The sequence below is a fragment of the Colias croceus genome, chromosome 15 (genome assembly GCF_905220415.1).
Source record: "Colias croceus chromosome 15, ilColCroc2.1".
NCBI lineage: Eukaryota > Metazoa > Arthropoda > Insecta > Lepidoptera > Pieridae > Colias > Colias croceus.
Window position 1 is genome coordinate 2,226,739 of NC_059551.1, and position 21,714 is coordinate 2,248,452.

Here is a 21,714-nt window from a genome sequence, read left to right on the forward strand (position 1 = left end):
ACTTTATTAAAACAGCGAAGTATCATTGATTTATTTAAAAAGCTTTGAAAAAAGTTCAGATAAATTACTGCATGTGTGTTAGTGTGATAAACTGACCCAGATACGTGTAGTTTCGGGGAAATTTTAATGGCCGAGATTGTGTCGCGCGAACCTCGGTCAATTATAACTTGGTGTATTAACCCGATTATTTTGTCCTTTGTCGTGCTATTTTATAACTTATTATTAAATGACTTTTAGCTGTGTGTTTATATTAAATATAATAATGGGATTATTATTTTAATTGCTACACATGTATACGAATAATTAACGAAGTATCTTTTTTAAAGTGGGAAATGAAGTATACACGTGTAATACACATGCTTCCAAAGTAAATTTCCTTTCAAAAGTAGAGTTAAAGCAAACCAAAAACGTGCTTAGTGTTAAATAAATAACTGTTACATAATTTAAACTCTTATCATCACCAGCTGATTTTGAATTACAAAGAATGAATAGAGTTATTTATTTAAAAGGTGCACACCAAAGCTGACAATATTGATTGATTATACACAATTTACGTATAATAATAACACATGTTGCGGAAAAATGCCCACTAAATTGTATACACATAGCATAGATAAGAGAAAAAATAAAATAAAAAATACATTGTACAATTAGATTATTTCGCACAAAATCATAGTTCCAGTAAAATCAATTTTAGAATAGACAAAGATGGCACTTCATTATAATATTATGAACTATATCCACCCAGAACAGTCTAACATACTAAAAATTTAACCGCACCCGAAACTGGGTGTCCACTGTCCTACACAAATAGTCACAAAACTCTTCTCAATATAACTAAACTCACCACACCCGCTAATCAACTAGACAGTTAATTACGCTCAATGCATCTGTAGTTAGATAATCGCATGGAAAATTCTCCGTATTTCAGTGGGCATTGATCCACGAGCGCCGATCCGCTCACAAATCCAATGATGGTCAGCTTACATACTTCTACGAATTGAGGGACAATTTATGGAGCATTTTGTTGATTTATTGTGATTTAAAAATTATGGTGCATTTGTTAATGAATTATAGATGTGTTAGGGAAGTCTTTTGCATTTTTATTGGATTAAGATGTCTGTAGATTCCGTACGTATGAGCTTATGATGTTTCTATTAAGAAAAATAACATTAAATTCATCCATACTAATATTATAAATGCGAAAGTAACTCTGTCTGTCTGTCTGTTACTCAATCACGCCTTATCTACTGAACCAATTTACATGAAATTTGGTATAGTGAGATTTTGATACCCGAGAAAGGACATAGGCTACTTTTTACCCCGGGACATAGGATAGGTTTTATCCCGGAAATCCCACGGGAATGGGAACCATGCGGGTTTTTCTTGGACTGCGCGGACGAAGCCGCGGATGGAAAGCTGGTAAAAAAATATATTGAAATTTTTTGTCTGTAATTGTATATATTTTTTATAAAAAAAAAGACCTGGACTGGTTTTCTGTCCATGTTTCTACAATTGAAATTTGATACAAATAGCCGAAATGCATCGAAAATATCCAGTCGAATCATATAGTTAATAGCGTTGAGGTGTAAATTCTCTCAACCAAAGGTGTTATCTCTCAATTAAAGGGAAGATTCACGAGTCACTACCCCGGCCGGTCATTTCGCTCCAGCGGCTGATGGTCAGATACCATTCAGTTTAATGTGACGAATAAATTTTGCAGGACTGAGGTTTTATAGTCATAACTTACGTGGTCACGAATTTCGTAGTAAATCAATATATTATGCCGATTTAAATCTATTGATACTAAAGAAAGTGTTAGTTACACTATTTACTGATTTGGCTGAATATAAGTGGGGATGCACTTTAAAACCAGGAGGCGCATATAGGATAGGAAAAACTATGATCCGGGCGGAACCGGAGCGAGCAACTAGTACTTAATAAACACTAGTTAAATAAATAAATATTTGACATTGAGTTCATTGATTTTTCCCAGAAATAATAGTAGAAGAACCTCCCTTTTCTAAGCATGAATAAAAGCTATATTTCCGCATTACATAAAGGTAACATTTTATTTATATAGACCGATTAATATCTATCACGGCAAGCCCGTAGCTAACTCAGCTAGAATACTAACTACGGAGGATTTACGAGTTCAATATCACGGATTATTACCATCAAACACCATTTGGATATTGGCCCGCTATCTGATGTTTATGGAACTGTGTTCAAGCTGATGTATTTATGTGCCGTTTTTAAAACTTTGTTGGCTTTTGTCCTAAATGGTATGGGAATTTATCTAGTAATACTGTAAAGAGATTGATTTATAGCATGTTCGTTGCTGAGAAACTGCAATTTTGAAAATTCTTTCACAAGTGAAAAGTTTCATTAATCTTAAAGACATAAGTTATATATATTTAGTTTTTATCGGTTTAACACTGCCAAATATAAATATTATTAACAAACACTACAGTCGAGCCAATTTAATAGGCAACATTTGACGTCTATCAACTTTATCTTCGAAGAGAGGTAACATGCTTAAAAACATCGATTAAAGTGAATTAATCGATAAGGATTTGAAACATTTGTCAATCGAATTTATTAATTTAAGATGATTTTTATTCACAAGTAATCAATGCATTCGATTCTAGATGTCAGATTTCGATTTTTAGAGTAACGTCTCTGGTATTTAAAAAGAAAAAAGGTATATTGACACAAAATTGTAGCGACGTCAGTTGTTCAATTCAGAAATTGTTTATTATGTTTAGAATGGTTTATCAGTAAAATAAAATCTTAAAATTACTTGTATCGGTCATTATTATTATAAATATGTAGTCGTAATTGAAAAAAGTTAAGCAAATGTGCAGTTCTAACAAAACGAAATATCATGTTATTCTATGTCGTCGTTACTAGGTTACGTTGTTGAATTTTGTTGAACTGTCAAATGTTACCTATTAAAATGGCTCTACTATAGTTATTATACGTTTCTATGATTAATGAATTCCAGATGAAATAAAAAGAGTAACAAAAACGAAAGATGTATCTAGAAGTATAGATATGTATGATATGTACCTCTATAGATGTATAGATATGACTTTGTCGGACGACGTATAGGAATTTTTCGTGAATGTAACTGCAGTATGAAAAGCTCAAAAAATACTACCAATCCATGCGTATTGCAAAAAGCAAATGTAACGTGTAAAAATAAAGTGTATTTTTATAAAATAACATGAAATACGAACGTGGCGCGTTGGAAATTGGAATTTTTCTATTGAATATCTAAATTGGGCTAAACGTGTTTGTATATTGAATTTCCAATTTGATATAAAAGTGTACAAACGGATAAACATTAAACAATTGCAAAGCGAAATTATTCATAGTAGTTTTGCGATCCGTTATTGTCAGGAAAGTAGGTGTATTTTTGTTTGAATGCACATTGACCAATTTGTAATCTATTTTTATATTTAGTATCGATATTTTATTACTATTATCGTAGGACGTAGGCATACCTTATATCTAAATGTTACTATGATGAAATAATAAGAGCGCATTTAAGTATTTCTTAAATAAAAAACGTTTAAGCATAAAAATATATTCACGACTAGCTGTGCCGCGCGGTTTCACCCGCGTGGCTCCGTTCCTATTGGTCTTAGCGTGATAATTTAAAGCCTATATTACTCGTGGATAATGTAGCTTTCGAATGGTGAAAGAATTTTTAAAATCGGTGCAGTAGTTTATGAGCCTATTCATTACAATCAAACAAACAAACAAAGTTTTCCTCTTTATAATATTAGTGTAGATTTACACAAACTAACTCTATAGATAAAATACGTATCCAACTACACGATATACAAACGTTAATTACGTAGAAAACGAGAACGAAGGAAAACATCGCAATCTTTTTAATGCGTTTTGGACAAACAACTTTTAGGAGAAATCTCACTATAATGAAAATACTTTTCCCGAAGTTTCTACTGACTTTTACGACAGATTTATCTTACAGTACATCTACAATGACCACCTCCTTCGTACAGTGGTTGACGCGTGAGCGTAGAACCGACGGGTCCTGGTTTCGATTCCCGGTGGAGACGAAGAAAAAAAAATGTCTCTGTCTGGCAGGACACAGAAGGCTGATCACCTACTTGTCCCTAAAGATAATCGATCAGTGAAACAGATGTATGCATAGTGCATCTGCCCTTTACCCCACTTTGGGACACGGGACTTAATTTTTTACATCTACAATATATTTAAAGTTACTGTAATACTAGTTTAAAAACTCCATTCAAAATTAACCTCTCAATTAGCGAAGTAAAATTTTATGAACCCAACCCTTCACGTTAATAAAGAATATAATTCATAATAAATTACACAATTACAAAGTTACATTGCTTTACATGAAATATTTAAAATGTCCATTCAACGGAGCACTTAAAATTAATTAAACACCTCCAAATGATATTCTCTCATTGCATTCAAAGTTAATAACAAGTTTGCAGTAGATAATTGCATTGAAACGTAGTCGTTCGGACAACGCGAGCGTGCGGGCGACAAAGAATAACGAAAACTTTTTATTGCATTTAAAAAAATCCAATCTCTATTTCAGACTCGGAAACGCTGAATAAATTAAGCGAAAAAATTAGAGGTAATTCCCGAGAATAGGGAAAAGAAAGGAGAGGCTTCTGCAATTAAAAAAGTAAATTATAAAAACTGTAATGAGGGCGACTGCTTCTAAGAACTGTTTGAATTATAGTTACAATGTAATAAGGAAAAGTTGTACATACGTAGCATAATATCAACGTCAGCTACGATAAGTGCTACGGCGTAGCTTATGAAATTTTAAAAATTAAATAGAAATAGCACTTAATAAATATAAAAATATATAGAATTTTACACATTTTATAAAATAACAAATAGACAACCCTTAGTTATACAACGTTCAAACATTAATAAATAACCTATACACAACATACTTTCACACAAAACTTCTTTTAAAATATCAATAAAACCCTATTACCATAGTGTTTGTAAACGCTCTTATATGCCTCTTCCAACAAGTATGTGTACATATCAGCGAAGGGACATTAAGAGCGATAAATTGAAAAACATTCCACAAGAACGGACGCCTTTGCCTCGGCCGTGAGTGGCGGCACTTGCCTTTTCACAACGAATGAGATTGGACCCGACGCCGGCCTCTCACCGTACTCTCTTATTTATTTCTTTCCATTGCTCTATTTCTTTCTGAAGGTTCAACAATTAAGCAAACAAAGAACTCTATTGTCGTGACGACACAGCGCTCATTTGTAATAAGTGTCGTTAATTTGTTTTGTGATGAAATGGCGTTATAGGCGCGATAGTCGTCTAGGAATTTGGATTGGAGTTTTGAAGTTAGTGTTCAAGATGAAATTATGGAATTAATTGGATCGCTTTCCCTTGCAAATAATATTAATATAACCTGGACCTCCAAGTATTATGATAATTAGAGAAAATAAATCGCAGATCTGAAAATTTATTCGAAATTAAAATACTATTTTGTTCGCATACATTTTGTCTTAAAAGTGTACCTATAGGGCAAAGGAATACCATATCTAATAAGCACTTTATATTAAACCAACACATTTAACACTATATTGTATCCAGTTACATAATGTTATTGTAACTAGATAACTATCAAACCAAGGACAAGGCTAAACTATGCATAATAATAATAATAATAAAGCCTTCTTTATTCCATAACTCAAATTTTACATTTCAAATGGTGTTAGTATTATTAGTAGGTATATTATTATGCTAGTTAGTAAGTGTTAGTTTTATTGTTTATTTAGTTGAGGTATGGATCTCGTTTGAGTAAAGGCCTCCTCCATTTTCTTCCAAAGATTTCTGTCTTTTCCCTTATAAATCCAATTTTTCCCCGCGACCCCTATAAAATCATCAGACCACCTTTTGAATGGACGTCCAACATTCCTTTTGCCCGAAACTGGTCCCTTCCATATGGTAGTTAGCAGTGTCCACCTTTTGTCAGTGTAGCGCGAAATGTGACCTGCCCATTGCCACTTAAACTTCAAGGCGTGGGTAAGTGCGTCTAAAATTTTTGTTTTTTGGCGTATTGTTGTGTTACTTATTTTGTTTCTAATGTTTATATTTAAGATACTTCTCTCCATTGCCCTTTGTGTTGTATTTAATCTTTGTTTTACTTTATTAGTGTAGGTCCATGTTTGACAACCATACAGTAGACTAGGCAAGATACATGTATCCATTACCGTTCTCTTTATCTGCATACTGTAGTTCCCTTTTAGTATTTCTTTATGTGACCAAAACTTTTTCCATGCAATATTTATTCTTCTTTCTACCTCTTCTTCGTTATTGTTTCTATTAAATGATATTTGTTTCCCTAAATATATGTAATTATTGACGTATTCTATCGTGCCTCCATTTATGTTGATAGGTATTTTAAAGCTATTGGTAATAATTTTTGTCTTACTTCTATTCAACTGTAAACCTACTTTGCCACTTTCTTTATCTAGCTCCCGGAGCATTTCTTGTAATTGTTTGGCTGTTTCAGAGAATAATATGATGTCATCTGCAAACCTGAGATGCGTCAAGCGTCGTCCATCAATATTGATACCATATTTTGCCCACTGTAAGTTAGAAAATATACTTTCCAGCACTGCTATGAAAAGTTTAGGCGACAAAGGATCGCCTTGTCTAACTCCCCTTTCTATTCTAATAGGATCACCTCTTCTTTCTAGTTTTACCTTACTGGTACTGTTGGAGTATATGCATTTTATAATGTTAATGTATTTGTCTTCCACGTTTGATGTTCTTAGTGCGTTCCATATTGAATTGTGGCTAATGCTGTCGAAAGCTTTACTATAATCGATGCAGGCTATGTAAAGAGGCATATTATATTCTTCGTATTTTTGGATTAGTTGTTCCACTGTATGAATATGGTCGATTGTACTAAAACCTGAACAGAAACCCGCCTGTTCCACTGGTTGTGTGAGGTTAATTTTATTAGCAATTCGATTTAATATAATAGAAGAGAAGAGCTTGTATGCACTAGGTAGAAGGCTGATGGGTCTGTAGTTACTCAATTCCAGCGGATTCCCCTTTTTATATATCAAAACTATGTCAGATGAGCACCATTGTTTCGGTATTGTTTCAGTGTCTATTGTCATATTAAATAGTTTTGTTAGGTGTTTCAGTAAGAAAGGGGCTCCTAATTTAAGAGACTCATTCGTCAATCCATCAGGTCCCGGGCTCTTCTCGTTTTTAAGTTTTTTTATTTGTGAGTGTACTTCTCCTTCTCTTATTGGTTCAATTGAATATTTGTTGTTGTCTTCGCTATTGTGTCCATAGTATTGTGTCTCTTTCCCTTTTTTGCTGTATAATTCTCTGTAGAATTCTGTCGCATGGTCTATCACGTCTTTTCTTGTCTTGGTTTCATTTGTTTCGTATTTTAGTTTTTGTATCCATTTCTTTTGAAGAATCAATTCTTTATAAGCTCTTTTAGCGCTTCTACTTGTATTTAGATTCCTTGTTATTATTTCTTCTCTATGTTTATTGTAGTCAAGTTTGATTGATCTATTCGTGGTTTTAAATAGTTGGGTAAGTTCTTTTTTCTGTTGTTTGGTTTTATTTTTAGAAAGTATCAATTCCGAACGTTTTTTAATTAGATTTATGGTATGGTCAGTTAGTATTCTATTCTTTTTCTTTTCAATCTTAGGGTCACTTTGTGTTTTTGTTAGGCTATCTTTTATGTGTTTTTCCAATGAATTGTAATATATTTGAACGTTTTTGGTTAAGTTTGTGTCTTTTAAATTGTCTTTCAGGTTGTTGGTGTATATTTTAATTTCGTTTTCGGTTTTTAGGTTTATTATAGAGTTTTTGAAGTTTCTTCTACTTTTCGTTCTAGGGTACATGGTGAGTGTTGCTCTTAATAACCTATGGTCAGAAGAAAAGCTGATTTGGTTAAGAATTTCGATGTTGCTGATCATATGCGGTTGGTTGGTCATAATAAAATCGATCTCGTTTTTTACTTTTTGATTAGGTGACATCCATGTCCATTTTCTATTTTGTTTTTTCTTGAAAAATGTGTTCATGATACATAGTTGGTGTTCAATGGCATAATCTATTAATTGTTGTCCCCTTTTATTGCGTTGCCCATAACCATACCTTCCCATGCACAAGCTTTCTTCTGACTTAGGATGGCCGATTTTTGCATTAAAGTCTCCCATTACTATGAGATTCTTACCAGCTAGAAGATGTGCTTTCTCCATGTCGTTGTAGAATGTTTGGACTTCTTCCTCTTGGGACGTCTCCGTAGGAGCATATGCCTGGATTATAGAGATGGTGACCTGTTCTAGCTTTAGCTGTAGCAAAGCTACCCTTTCAGAGATTCCAGTGAAATTGTGTATATTTTCTTTAAATTTTTTATTTAGCAGAAATCCAACACCATGAAGGCCTTTCGTTTCACCAATGTAACATAAAATGTAATCATCATACTCTTCTATATTACAACCGAGCCTTCTCACTTCAGACAGTCCTAATATGTCAAACTTTATGTTTTCAAGTGCGTATGTTAGTTGAATATATCTCTCGGTGGAAGAAAGGGATCTCACATTGAATGTTCCAATTTTTATGGCGTTTTTATTGTCCATCTTTGTATATGTGTTCCAATATTTGTGCTTTGTGATAGAATTGTTTATTGGAGGGTAGTGGTCTAATTCCCCTCGATGACCAGTCGGCTTGGGGAATGGTTCTTTGTTTGTTTTATTGCGTTTAGTTATTGTAGTTGTATCTTTCCGGTGGCTGATGTATGTATGTCATTGTCTCTGATCGCTGGGTTTGTGTATGGAGGAGAGAGAGCTGCTTCTACCTCTCATTAGATCAAACGCATTTGCTCTGCAAGTTTTAGATGGTGCATGTTGTTTCCGTGGTTGCTGCGAGGTTTCAGGTGTTATTGATAAGTCTCGTTTTCGCTTCTCGTTGTTTAATGGTTTTTCTTTTATAACTAATTTGTCGTAATCTAGCACCGCGAAATCCGGTGCGAACGTCAACCAGTAAACACCTGTCATTGTTGCTCTTCATTAAAAAATAAAACTCACGATCATTTCCACCTAAATTAATCTAAAAGTAATCTCAAGATTGATAACATCGATCAGCGAGCGGAAAGTAATTAAATGTGGACTTGTGAAGTGAATAATTATAAAATATTTCTCCAACTTCATCAACAACAAAGGTTAGAAATTCTGTCAAGTATCAAATGTCAAACCAAATTGTGAACATAGACAATTAGAGTCATCATTGCCATCCCCAAACCAGTGCTGCCAACCCTAAACCAGTGTTGCCAACTTCAAATTAGTGTTGCCAACTTCAAATTAGTGTTGCCAACCCAAATAAAAGTCTAATATTATGGAAAACATGGAGATATTCTTTGAACGTATGAAGATAGAAATGACTAAACAGACTGAAGACATAATTTCGAGAATGGATGAAAAGCTGGCCCCACTATCACGTGAAGTCGAAGATTTAAAGTTAGAAAACCAAGAACTAAAGAAAAAAATTACAATTTTAGAAAAAAACCGAAGATATAACAATTTAATTTTATATGGGCTAGAAGAAGCTGAAGAATCTACCATGGAACTCTTGCAAGCGACAACAAAAACAATTAGCACTGATTTAAAGATTTCTTTGGATATTAAAGACATTAATGAAATACGTCGAATTGGTAAAAAATTAAACAGCAACGATAAGGCCAGACCAGTTCTTATATCATTTGTTAATAGTTGGAAAAAAGGAGAAGTATTAAAAAATAAGAAGAAATTTAGAAACGTCTATGTCTCGGAAGACTATCCCAAGGAAGTACAAATTAAAAGAAAAGAATTAAGAGAGAAAATGCTAGAAGAAAGAAAGAAGGGGAACTATGCATAACATAAGCCAAATATATGCCGACAAAACGACTAAAAGTACAATACATGTGTACTTGTACATAATTGAAAGTCTACCAAATAAATACATTAGCGCCCGAGATTGCCTATGTGTCTTCTTATATCAACAAAAAATAATGAATTTCCTTATGGCTGCTCTATTTTTCATATTTTTCCTTTTATCTTGTGAGTAAACATCGTGAATCATTCATTGTAATGAATGTTTTATATCAAGTTCTATTTGTTGTATTATCCATTGTTCAATCCTTGTTAATAGTGCCAAATAACTTTCGATATAATATTTTCAACTATATTTAATAAAATTTATTTTATGTTGTTGTCTTGGGCTATGCTTAACTTAAATTACTAAATAATATTTCTGTAATGAAAAAAATGCTATTTTTACATTAAACTTACGTATTAATAGATCACCCTAAAACGTTTGAGTTTTGAAACATAAAAAAAGTCCTTCATACGAAACACAATATTAATAAGAAGCAACTCGCAAACACATTGAGGCGTGTTAAAATATCCTTATATGTATACATTGCTTGTTTCGTAGTCAGAAGAGTGAGGAGTAAAATGATCGATGGCGGCACACGACAAACAACACAGCAACATATTGTTTCATAAATCAACCGATTTGCTGTTATATAATAAACATTGATACACGAACTTGAAGAGCTTTGAACAATATGACAATGTTAGTGAAAACATACGCTCTATACATCTTCAGTTGAGAATGAATTGTTCTTAACTCTCAACATAAAAGTCAATGTACGTGATACCTTTCGATTGAGCCCTTCAAGTAGATACTTGTATGTCTTATAGCAAAGCTTCTTGAAGTATTGTATAATCCTATACTAAGGTGTGTAGCGATTTTGATAGCCTTTTTTTGTTGACGACTTCTTAAGCCTTGTTTCCACTTGAGCATGCTCAGGCGAATGAGCGGCTCATTTGGCCGAGCTGCTCAAGTGGAGACGCCTGAGCATGCTCGGGCCGCACGTGCTCAGACGTCTCCACTTGAGCGGCTCGGCCAAATGAGCCGCTCATTCGCCTGAGCATGCTCAAGTGGAAACAAGGCTTAAGGCGCGTTGAGAGTAAAATTTCAATGTCGCGTCATGGCAATGCCATCATGTCATAGAGTAAGGCGACGATTTCTGTATCTTTGAATCTTGTCAAAGAAGTAACTTCTGACACGTGTACTCGGCACACACGCTCTTTTTGTATCAATCGACTGTATGTTTTTTTTTGTGTTTGTTACCTCAGGACTTACGACTGGTAAAACAAATATTGATAATTTTCTCTCAACTCGATATTTCTAATACAGCAACTGAAAATTTTCCTAAATATCCGCCTCCGTTTATCAAAATAACCAATGTAAATGCGACATAAGGTCGTCGACCGATCGCTACAACCGTCGGGTGATTCGGAATTACGTTTTTAATTAATCGTTCCTTATAAAATTCCCTATCAAGATCCGACCCTAATTCGTTTATAGCACGATATAATGGCAGCCATTCGGGAGCATATTATACAAATAGCATTAAGGGTGAGCGAACATTACGATTCCGTAGCTTATTGTTATATTCTTATAGATCCTTGTAGAGAAATCAAAGGCTGTATAATATGTTACTTATTCTATAATAGTTATAAAATGTCTTGTTAATACACAGCTCTTAAAGTTCTTACAAAACTCGCATTGAATATTTAATAGAAATTTTCGTTATTATAAAGATAGGTCAAACCTTTTCTAATAAATAATACATACGTATTAAATAACAATATTTTATCATCGCATCATATTATGAATTGAATTTCTATTTGGAGCTACTAAATAAGGTTAAAACTTAAACGCAAACTAAATGCGAGCGCAATCACAGACAGCAGCATGAAGCTTCTTGAACTTTCGAATTTATTATTCCGCTTATCTCTCGACTTTTTCAAAGCGCTATATGAAAGACACTCGACGTTACTTCAGCGTTAATTTAAATAATGGTATTGGTTCAAGGTATCCCCGACGACACTTTAATACCCGTCAAGTAAAAAGCATTTCAACAGCTAATAAATAGGTTTACTTTAACAAGTTTTCTTTTAACTACCCCGGTTGAAGTTTCGTGCCGCTCGGTGGTTTTCGGCGAGTCAATTACTCTGTTTGCCGGCCCGACTTGCCGCTAACTGGAATATGTTTTTGCGAAGGAAAGGGAAGGGGAAGTATGGAAAACAATGTAAGTTTCCAAGTATTATGATATACCGCTGTTTCATGAGATGAAAGGGCGAAATGTTACCGACGCGTAATGATACGTTTGATGTGAAAAAATATGGAACAACTTGACGTGGAATACGTTGTGTGTAACTTTTAACGGTATTTGTTGGATTATTTTATATAGTTCACAATACGCACAACTATCTGTTTTAATATTTTATATAGATTAATATTGTACTTTGCTTGTATAGTAGTAATTTCACATAAATTAAAGCTTTTTCATAATTTAAACGTCCTTGTTTTTATTGTACAAAATTTACTTAAAATATATTTCTGAAAAATGAAATGACCAAAACTAAAACGAATAATAAGCGTGTTAATGACTACACAGGATTATACACGTCTATATATTCATATTTAACCCTTTAAACCTTAAATTTCATCTTACATTATACATTAGTACCTATAATAAAGCATGGATTAAAATGTTTAAACATAAATGTACTCCGTTATTTCACGTTATTTCCGAACCAATGAGCATCAGGTCTTTATTGTGCACTCCCCTTACCCGCTCGCAGCATCACTATATTTTATACTTATGAATAATATTAACTGAATAGTAAAATTATTATTTGGTATCGATATGTTTTAATGTTGCTTCTGTTTTTTTATGTTATACGTTTAACATTCAGTTTTACTTAAGAGCGCTTATTCAATTTAACGCAAGTCAAAATCTCCGCGATCTATTACGATAGATCGCGGCTTGCGCTATCCTTTTACTATGAACAGCATAGGTCCACAGGAGAGCGCCGAGCAACATGTCCTCTCTCTGGGAAGGCTCGCTGCCGACTGATTTTAATCGGGTCGCGCGCAGTGTTTTATAGTACTTTAAAAAAAATTGTAGAAAAATAATAGAGGTACCTTAGTTGATTTTTTAAATTTTATCTTATAAGTAATACGTTCTTTTATTGCAATATGTATAAATTATATTCAACTAAGTCAAATATCTTGGTGAAAATAATCATTTTGTCGAGTATAATTTCTAAAAAAATTCACATTGTTCGGATTTTAATTTCGTAAGTTAGGAGTCCAAATTAAAAAAATCTTTTAACTAACTATTTTAATAAGGATTTTTGCAGTTAGTTAAAAAAAAATGTGTGTTAGATCTGTCAGCAATTTCAGATATTTTTAGCTTCGAAATTGACACTAAAAGTGAAATCAAGTAATCATCGGCTCAGTTATCTTGATGGTATTCACAAATACTGTATTAATTGAAAAAAACTCTTAACTAACTATATAGACAATAAAATTCCCTAAAATTATTAGTAATTCATATGTTTGTAAGATAAGTGGTTGATGGACAATCTGGTTTGAAAAATCACATATTTGAGCCAAACAGCGCACGGACCGCGTACACGGCCTTAATACATAAAATAACACAACATCACAGCACAGTTTAAGGTTTCATCATTATCATCATCATCATTGTCAGCCTACACTCGCCACTAAGGTTAAGGTTTAAGGTTTATTTTTTTTGTAAATTATTCGTTTTGACGTCTGAACGACAATGAGTCGAGTCTAGGGCTTATTAATTTAGGTTTAAAAACAAAAACCAAGGTAGTAAAGATCATCGACCTTCTTATAATCAAAGATTATTTACAAACAGAAATGAAACATTAAAATGTCTCAAGTTTTTTTTAACTCAATATTTAGTGAGCACCAAAACAATGTAACTTTTAATTATTCCTTTTGTTAAACTGGCGAAAAGCTTGACACAGTTTATAATAACGAAATACAAAAAACTCGACTTATAGACTAAAAAATTTGGCAGAAACAAAATCCACAAAAAGTATTATATACTTTAATCACAGCACTTGAACGAGCACTATATGCAACTACCCTCATGGGACTTAAAAAACAAAGCTAAAAAAGCAAAAAGGCGTCGATCCTCGCAATTCTTGAAAAAGAGATTTATGTAAGGAATTTCTCGTAGTTTTTAACCGGACAGAACTAGCCGGGCGTGTCGCGTATCCGGGTCAAGAGTAGGGTGAGCCTCATTTACTTTTATTGGCGGGATTTTGTTAAAACCTTATTATTAGAGATGACTTCCAGATCGTTCCATGTGCGATTCGTTTGCGTAGCGCCGGCTGGGACTTTGGGAAAAGGGAAATTGGGACACGAATTGGACGGTTTAACTTGATTGAGATTTGTAAATTATTGTATGATTTGAATATGAGAATTTCTATCCGTCCGTTGTCGTTTGATTTAATTGAATAGATTTGTCGAGAAAAATATATTCCACATTCTTTTAAATAAAATTATTAACGCATAACGACGCGAAATTTCATGTAAAAAGCGTCATTCATATATACTAATAAATTGATGCTTACAGCATTTAATTTTCTTACAAGTCTACATTAAGAGTTATTATCTAACTAAATAAAAAAGAGCGTGTATGCCGATCACACGTGTCAGAAGTGAAACTTTTTTGCCAAAATTCAAAGCTACAAAAATCATCGCCTTACTCCATGGTTGGACGGTATTGCCATGACGCGACCCTGCAATATTACTCTCAACGCGCAGAAGTTTCACTTCAAAATCTAACTCCCATCAAACACACACTATCAGAATCCAATTGCCCGCACTACACGTAACCATAGAGATTACGATAAAATATGTCCTCAAAGATGTCAGAATAACGGCCACCCTAGCGAAGGCTATACGTTGCAGGCTCTGCCAAATGGTCGGCCGCTGCCCGCTAGCACTAATAAACTATTTTAAATGGAATCTCGTTTTAAAATATTGCCCTTCTACGGCGAAAACCGAATGCGTGAAAGTTGAACTTACATATATATCACTCGAACTGTAAACGGAGTAAGTGCTATCAAATAATGTTTAACAGTTATTTTGCTTTAAGTTTGGAGAAACGCTGAATTTTCTCGAATTTTGTTTTGTGTCTTGTTAAATTTTTAATTTGCTACGATATACAATATTGAATGAAAACGAAAATGACAAATTAAAGATGCAGCTGCAGCTGAAAACTTTCACCCTTAGATTAAGGATTGGTGTCCGCGCGCGCGCTACGACTAGATACCGCTCCACCTAAAAACAATAGCTCCGTAAGTGCGGCAACTCAGTTCTGTAGTGTGTGTAAGGCAATTTGTAAGGACGCTAGTGTGTGTGAAGAATTGTACTGCCAGCTACATAAATTTTACCCCATAAATGGGAAATGGGCTATCTTGGAAAGAAGTTTGAAAAATATTTTTATTTCATTATGGCCTTGCCGGGAATCGAACCCATGAACATGTGACTCAAATCCACTTGCGATGCCACTATACTATCACAAAGGTTTTTTAAAAGTAAAAAAGCGGTAATAAAAAAAATAACATATATATGAGTCAGTTAAACAAGGTTAAACAGAAATAAATTATTGTTATTATCATTTTTTTTATAATATGCGTTAGTAATAGTATTGAAAAAAAAACATTATGAATAAAATAAGTTCAAATTAAAAGTGTGTTTTTGGGATATGCAGTACGGCAACACTGAATGGCGTCGTATTTTCGTAAACAACATTTTCAAAGTTCAGGTGAAATATCGAATAATACGATTATTCCTGATGGTACGTGATCCCAGTGTCTTTCTTATTATTTGTTGTATTTTTTTTAAACAGTTTTATGGCACAAACAGGCATTTTACTTCAGGTTTTGTCCAAAATCTTTAGAAACTATCGGTACGCCCTCTCCACACAATGCTTGTGACACGACTGGCTCGGGTACGCCGATTTCGGCGTACTTTTAGTTGCCGCATTTTTCGAGTACGCCGGCGGTATCTAGTCGTAGCGCGCGCGGAGACCAATCCATAATCTAAGCTTTCACCTTTGTATCTTTTATGAACCAATTTAAAATGTCCTTTTATGAAGTAGTATAACTATCAGTTATGGAGTACCTATCAGTTTTTTTGTTTACAACACATTTATTCTATAACAACGACTATTAATAATCACCGCATACCATTACGATCCCTCCAAAGATATTCCTCAATCAATCACCAATTCCAGGTCAAGTGTACAAGGAAAATTTTCCTCATTTGCACCACCCTATACCTATCTACCTATGGCTACGTATTAATATATATAACAAACAAAAGCAAACAACATCTGGCGAATCATAAACGAAATTACAACATCACGTTACACCGTGTATTCAGTATTAAATCGCGAAACGGGAACTGCGCTTCGATGGAAAAAGCAATTAAAAGTTTTTTAAAAAAATTTAAAAATTCAAGTATCTCGCGAGATGGGAACGGTTTTTACTCATGATTTCAGTTCCAAAGTCTGCTTTTATTGAGTGCATGACTGGCCGCCATTTAGATCTCGTTTTATATTACGCAACTATTTTCTGTTCAAGCTAATGAATATCGAAAATTATGCTTAAATTAAGCTTAAAATATAATTTCATTCAACCGCGCGTTTTGAAGATTCAAAATTCAAAAGAGGATTAGTACCTACACTTAAAAATAAAACGAATAATTTCTTTAAAATGTAAATAAAGACTTGTAATTTGGAGATTAAAAATTTAAAGGCTTATACATTATACCATAGATTACTTAATAGTTACTACGTGTTTTACTAAGATAACAAGAAGCAAAATAGTTAAAGACACTTTCCACAAAAACAAAACCATCCACACCATCATACATATATCAATACACGACCAATAATACCAAAAACTACACAATTAGCCTCTAATACACTACCCAGACAGTGCACAATAAACCAATTTTTCCACTAAAGTCGGTTTTTAACCGAGCGCACCACAATCGCATTACAGCAACGAGTTTCCTTGCTTTAAAAATTATCATAACGAGATACATTAAGCTGCGGCGGCTGCAGTGTATAAATTGAACTTAATTCTAACGCTACATTACGGGCCCCTAACTCCTTGCCTGATTAAATTTGCATTGTCTGGAGCGATGAGCATTTTCAGGCGTTTTGTTTATATGCGATACCTATTATAATTAATTATATCTGTTTATATTGTGTTATTTATATGTGACCGCCTCCTTGGTACAGTGGTTGACGCGTGAGCGTAGAACCGAGGGGTCCTGGGTTCGATTCCCGGTGGAGACGAAGAAAAAAAAATGTCTCGGTCTGGTAGGACACAGAATGCTGATCACCTACTTGTCCCTAAAGAAAATCGATCAGTGAAACAGATGTATGCATAATGCATCTGCCCCTTACCCCACTACGGGGACACGGGACTTCACTTTTTATTGTGTTATAGGTTCAGTGTCGTAATGGTGAAAATGTGATGGTTTCTGGTTGTACTCTAGCTGCCACTCAGTATACTAACGTGGTAATAGATCTGTGAGGGCTCCATGCGGTGAATTCAATTGAAACTGCTTGCTGTAAGGTTGCATTTTAGGAAGCACTACTCACTGACTGACAGTCAAGATCAGACAAGAGAAAGAATAACGAAGATCAACATGAAACACAGTGTACTCATTCTTGACCAATTGCGTTTCCAAATAAGCAGCCACAACATAATGAAACAAACTGCATTTAACAATTTCATTACTCGTCATTAACGTTGATTGCTCTCACTCAGTAAACATTCCGAAACGCAGTTAAAGCGAGCACCTTTCGAATCACCAATACTTTATATTGACTCTATAGAATGTACGTATACTTTATATTGACTATAGACTATATAATGAGTCGTCCATGCGCTGTATTTTGATTGCAATTATTGCATTCGTTATGTTTCCGATACGACAGTACTTGTGTTTAACCAATTAATATACGTCCATCGAATGGGTAAAAGTAATATTGTATCTGGTTAATAATATCTATATTAATATTAATAAGCTGAAGAGGTATTTGTCTGGTTGAACAAGCTACACTAACATAATAAAGCTGAGCAGTTGTTTTCGGTTGAACGTGCTAAAACGATGGGTCCGATTTGAAAAATTATTTCAGTATTAGATAGCCCATTTACGCTCTATATGTCTCTATGAATAGGAGCGGAGCAAGGCGGGTAAACCGCGGAGTAATGTTGTATAATTTGATTAGGTGAAGGTTACATGTGCTGAAAACTTAGTGATATATTGTGATGTGGAAAAATGCGTCGATGGTAAACAACGGCATTTTAAATAAAGGGAATATATTTGATGAAATATAATAGTAGCTCATGAAATAAAAAATAATATCCGTGAATCAAATATCTCCAACTGAAATGATATTGTAAATACGTTCTTGGCAGCTGTCGCCCATCCGGTAATTGTGAATTATTGTGATAGCATTCAATATTTATATCGTGAATTTAAAATTGGACTTTGTTTTGTTTCATACAATTTAAGTTTCAAATAAATACAAAAATTTCAAGTGCGCTATAGTAGCCATACATGTACAAACAAACAGATTCAATGTTACCAGTTTCGTGTAATAAACAGAGATTGCCTTTGTCGGACGATATATATTCATTCCTCTCAATTTCGGTTTTCATGTTTCAAATTTTTGTTTTAAAATTTAATACATTTTGTGGCGTGTATCGTTCAATATTGCGTTAAATATTCACGGTTGTGAATAGTTTTATAAAATATTGACAATATAAATGAAAACGTAATAAGGTAACCTATATTTATTTTGAACTACATACACTTATGTAAAAAGCAACAAAGATACTATAAAAATATAATAATTAATAATTTATATAAATAAACTAGACATTATAAACACATTATAAATGACTCATTAAATATGAATTTCTGTCTTTGTATATTTATCATTCCCACGTGCCTTTATCTATCACGTATACGTTTTATGCAAGGTTTTCATTTGAATATTATTTAGGTTAATTTGTTCTTTGTTTTTATTACAGACATTATTATTTTCTATCTATCTGATAACTTAATGCATTCAAAAAATAAACGTACTTTACTACCTGATATAAACGAATGCAAACCTTACACCTACAGTTTTCTATATGATTGTATGTATCATCGAGCTATAACAACGCAGATGACATCTAAAGATTACTCTATATTTATTTAAACTATACTCTCCAAGCACCTTGAGAGATACCTACATCTTCTGTTGCACCCAGGAGCAGCTATGATAACGTCTAGCGAGGGATATGTGGGCGATAACAGCTGATGTGCGGCCGCCAGCCGCTCGCACGCGTTCAGTCCGCAATACAACGTCTGCCAGCCGACTTCGCGCACACACTCCGACCAACACACCCACGGCAATCTCATCATTAACCAATTAACTTATTACAAACATAACGCACACTACACAGTACACACTCCGTCCACTGCTCACATTCCTACTGCTCGATAAGATACCTTTATCTCGACACTATCGATTCGATGCGCGTGATTTGAGAAACATCGATCGCGAATCGATTTCTCGTTTGTGAACGATCTCATCTGTGCGAACTGGTATACTGTTGTTTTACCACTGTGTGTAAGGGCCCGTGCACAATATCTGATAAGGCGCTGGATAGATAACGCTATCGTGGATTTACGCAATGCTTTATTTATGGGCATATCGAAATGTCATTTCGACATTGTGCGCTGATGCAGACGAGGTGAAGTTGAATTGAGATAAAATTCACAAAATTTTAACAATGACTGTGAATTTAACACATATAAATGTACTAGGTACATATATTATAACTGAAAAGCTATCAAATCATAATAATTGATTACAAACACAACTTCTTTGTAATGTCCAATATAACATCGATATAGTTTATTATCTATAAATAATTACCAATCGAATCCTTCGCTTGTCTAGTAACAAATAGATAAGTTATCAGGCTGTAGGATTATCTGTCTACATATAATTGAGTGTAGTTGACATTTCGATATGCTATTGTTAATGAATAAACGTGAACGTTGGTTGGAAACTGCAAAATAAAATACCTTTATCAAAAAATACGACAATTTGTTTACCTTTAACAAAAAATAGGATAATAGTTTACAATACTCACTAACATTTAACTGAATTTTTCGATTAATAAAACCGAATTTTATAAATAAATAAGTACGAATTAAACACAGATCAAATTTCAGCCCCCATACCATTATATCGTAAAGCAGTAAAACTTCCGGTGTGCAAAAAGGACGGCGCTATATAGATCGTCTAGTCACTTTCCCATACTGGAAGCAGGGCCTCTAGACAAATGGCCGAAACGCTAAAGAATAGAATCCGCTATCGATACTAATTGACATAAGTTTCTGACGTTTTGCAAATGAATCGGTCACACTACCAACGACGATTACGAACACTACCAAAATTCTCATCGTAATTTAGGTATTACCCTTTATTCAAGCGTCCACTCACTGATTAGCGTTTATTAGTGTCAGTAATTAGCCCATTCGTTGATTGCTTAATTAGCAACTAAATAGGAAAATTCCCCTCGCATGTAATTGTGTTTTGCATGGATGTTATTATTGTAAAATTTTCAGTGAATGATAATTTGTTCTGTACATTTATAATTATTTAAACATGTGAAAATATTATATTAAATATTCTAGAGATGAATTTAAAAATGAAAAAAATATTTATTTCAGCCAAAACACAATAACAATAGAAATTTATCAGTATAAGAATAATTTTCTATATACATAATATATCGATAATCGATTCAAATTCCTTTGCTTAATAATTTTGTGCCTCTTTATATGGTTTACTTATAAAATATTCTATTTATTAATTAAATTTTTATTGCACTAATTTGACTGGCCGGTTAGCTTAGATGGTAGTGATCCTGCCTTCCAAGTCAGAGATCGTGGGTTCGATTCCCATCCAGGGCGAACATTTGTGTAATGAACATAGATTTTTGCTCTGTGTCTGGGTGGTAATTCAACTAACTAATCTATATAAGTATTTATTTAAAATGTATGTTTATCAGTTTCCATAATACAAGCGAAAGCTTAGTATGGAATCAGATCGTGCCGTGTGTGAAAATTGTCCTGAAATATTTATTTATTTATATTCAGGCTTCTCCAAAGGTCACAGGGGAGCCATTGGAACCGTCGCCGCATCTACTGGATGAAATGTGGTGTACGTTGAGTGACTTACCCCTTTCCTCTATAGCACAATATATTTCAATTTATTATTAACTAGATTTCCGCCCGCGGCTTCGCCCGCGTTTGCAAACGAAAACCCGCATAGTTCCCGTTCCCGTGGGATTTCCGGGATACAAACTATCCTATGTGTTAATCCAAGTTACCCTCTATATGTGTGCTAAATTTCATTGTAATCGGTTCAGTAGTTTTTACGTGAAAGAGTAACATACATCCATACATCCATACTTACAAACTTTCGCCTTATATAAATACTAGCTTTCCGCCCGCGGCTTCGCCCGCGCAGTCAAAGAAAAACCCGCATAGTTCCCGTTCCCGTGGGATTTCCGGGATTGCGTCATTTTCCCGGGATAAAAAGTAGCCTATGTCCTTTCTCGGGTAACAAAATATATCCATACCAAATTTCATGAAAATTGGTTCAGTAGTTTAGGCGTGATTGAGTAACAGACAGACAGACAGACAGAGTTACTTTCGCATTTATAATAT

General features: G+C 34.0%; 1 protein-coding gene across 11 annotated transcripts in view; it reads right to left on the reverse strand.

Annotated features, from left to right (window-relative positions):
• LOC123697684 (atypical protein kinase C) overlaps positions 1 to 21,714 on the reverse strand; it is a 175,400-nt gene that overhangs the window by 18,379 nt on the left and 135,307 nt on the right. The window contains exon 1 of one of the 11 annotated variants that reach the window (XM_045644217.1): positions 19,221 to 19,427. The exons of the other annotated variants lie outside the window; for them this stretch is intronic. Coding sequence (XP_045500173.1) covers positions 19,221 to 19,392 — 172 coding nt within the window. The 5' untranslated portion in view covers positions 19,393 to 19,427. Of the gene's footprint in view, positions 1 to 19,220; positions 19,428 to 21,714 lie in introns of those variants that run through there. 11 annotated transcript variants of the gene reach the window in all.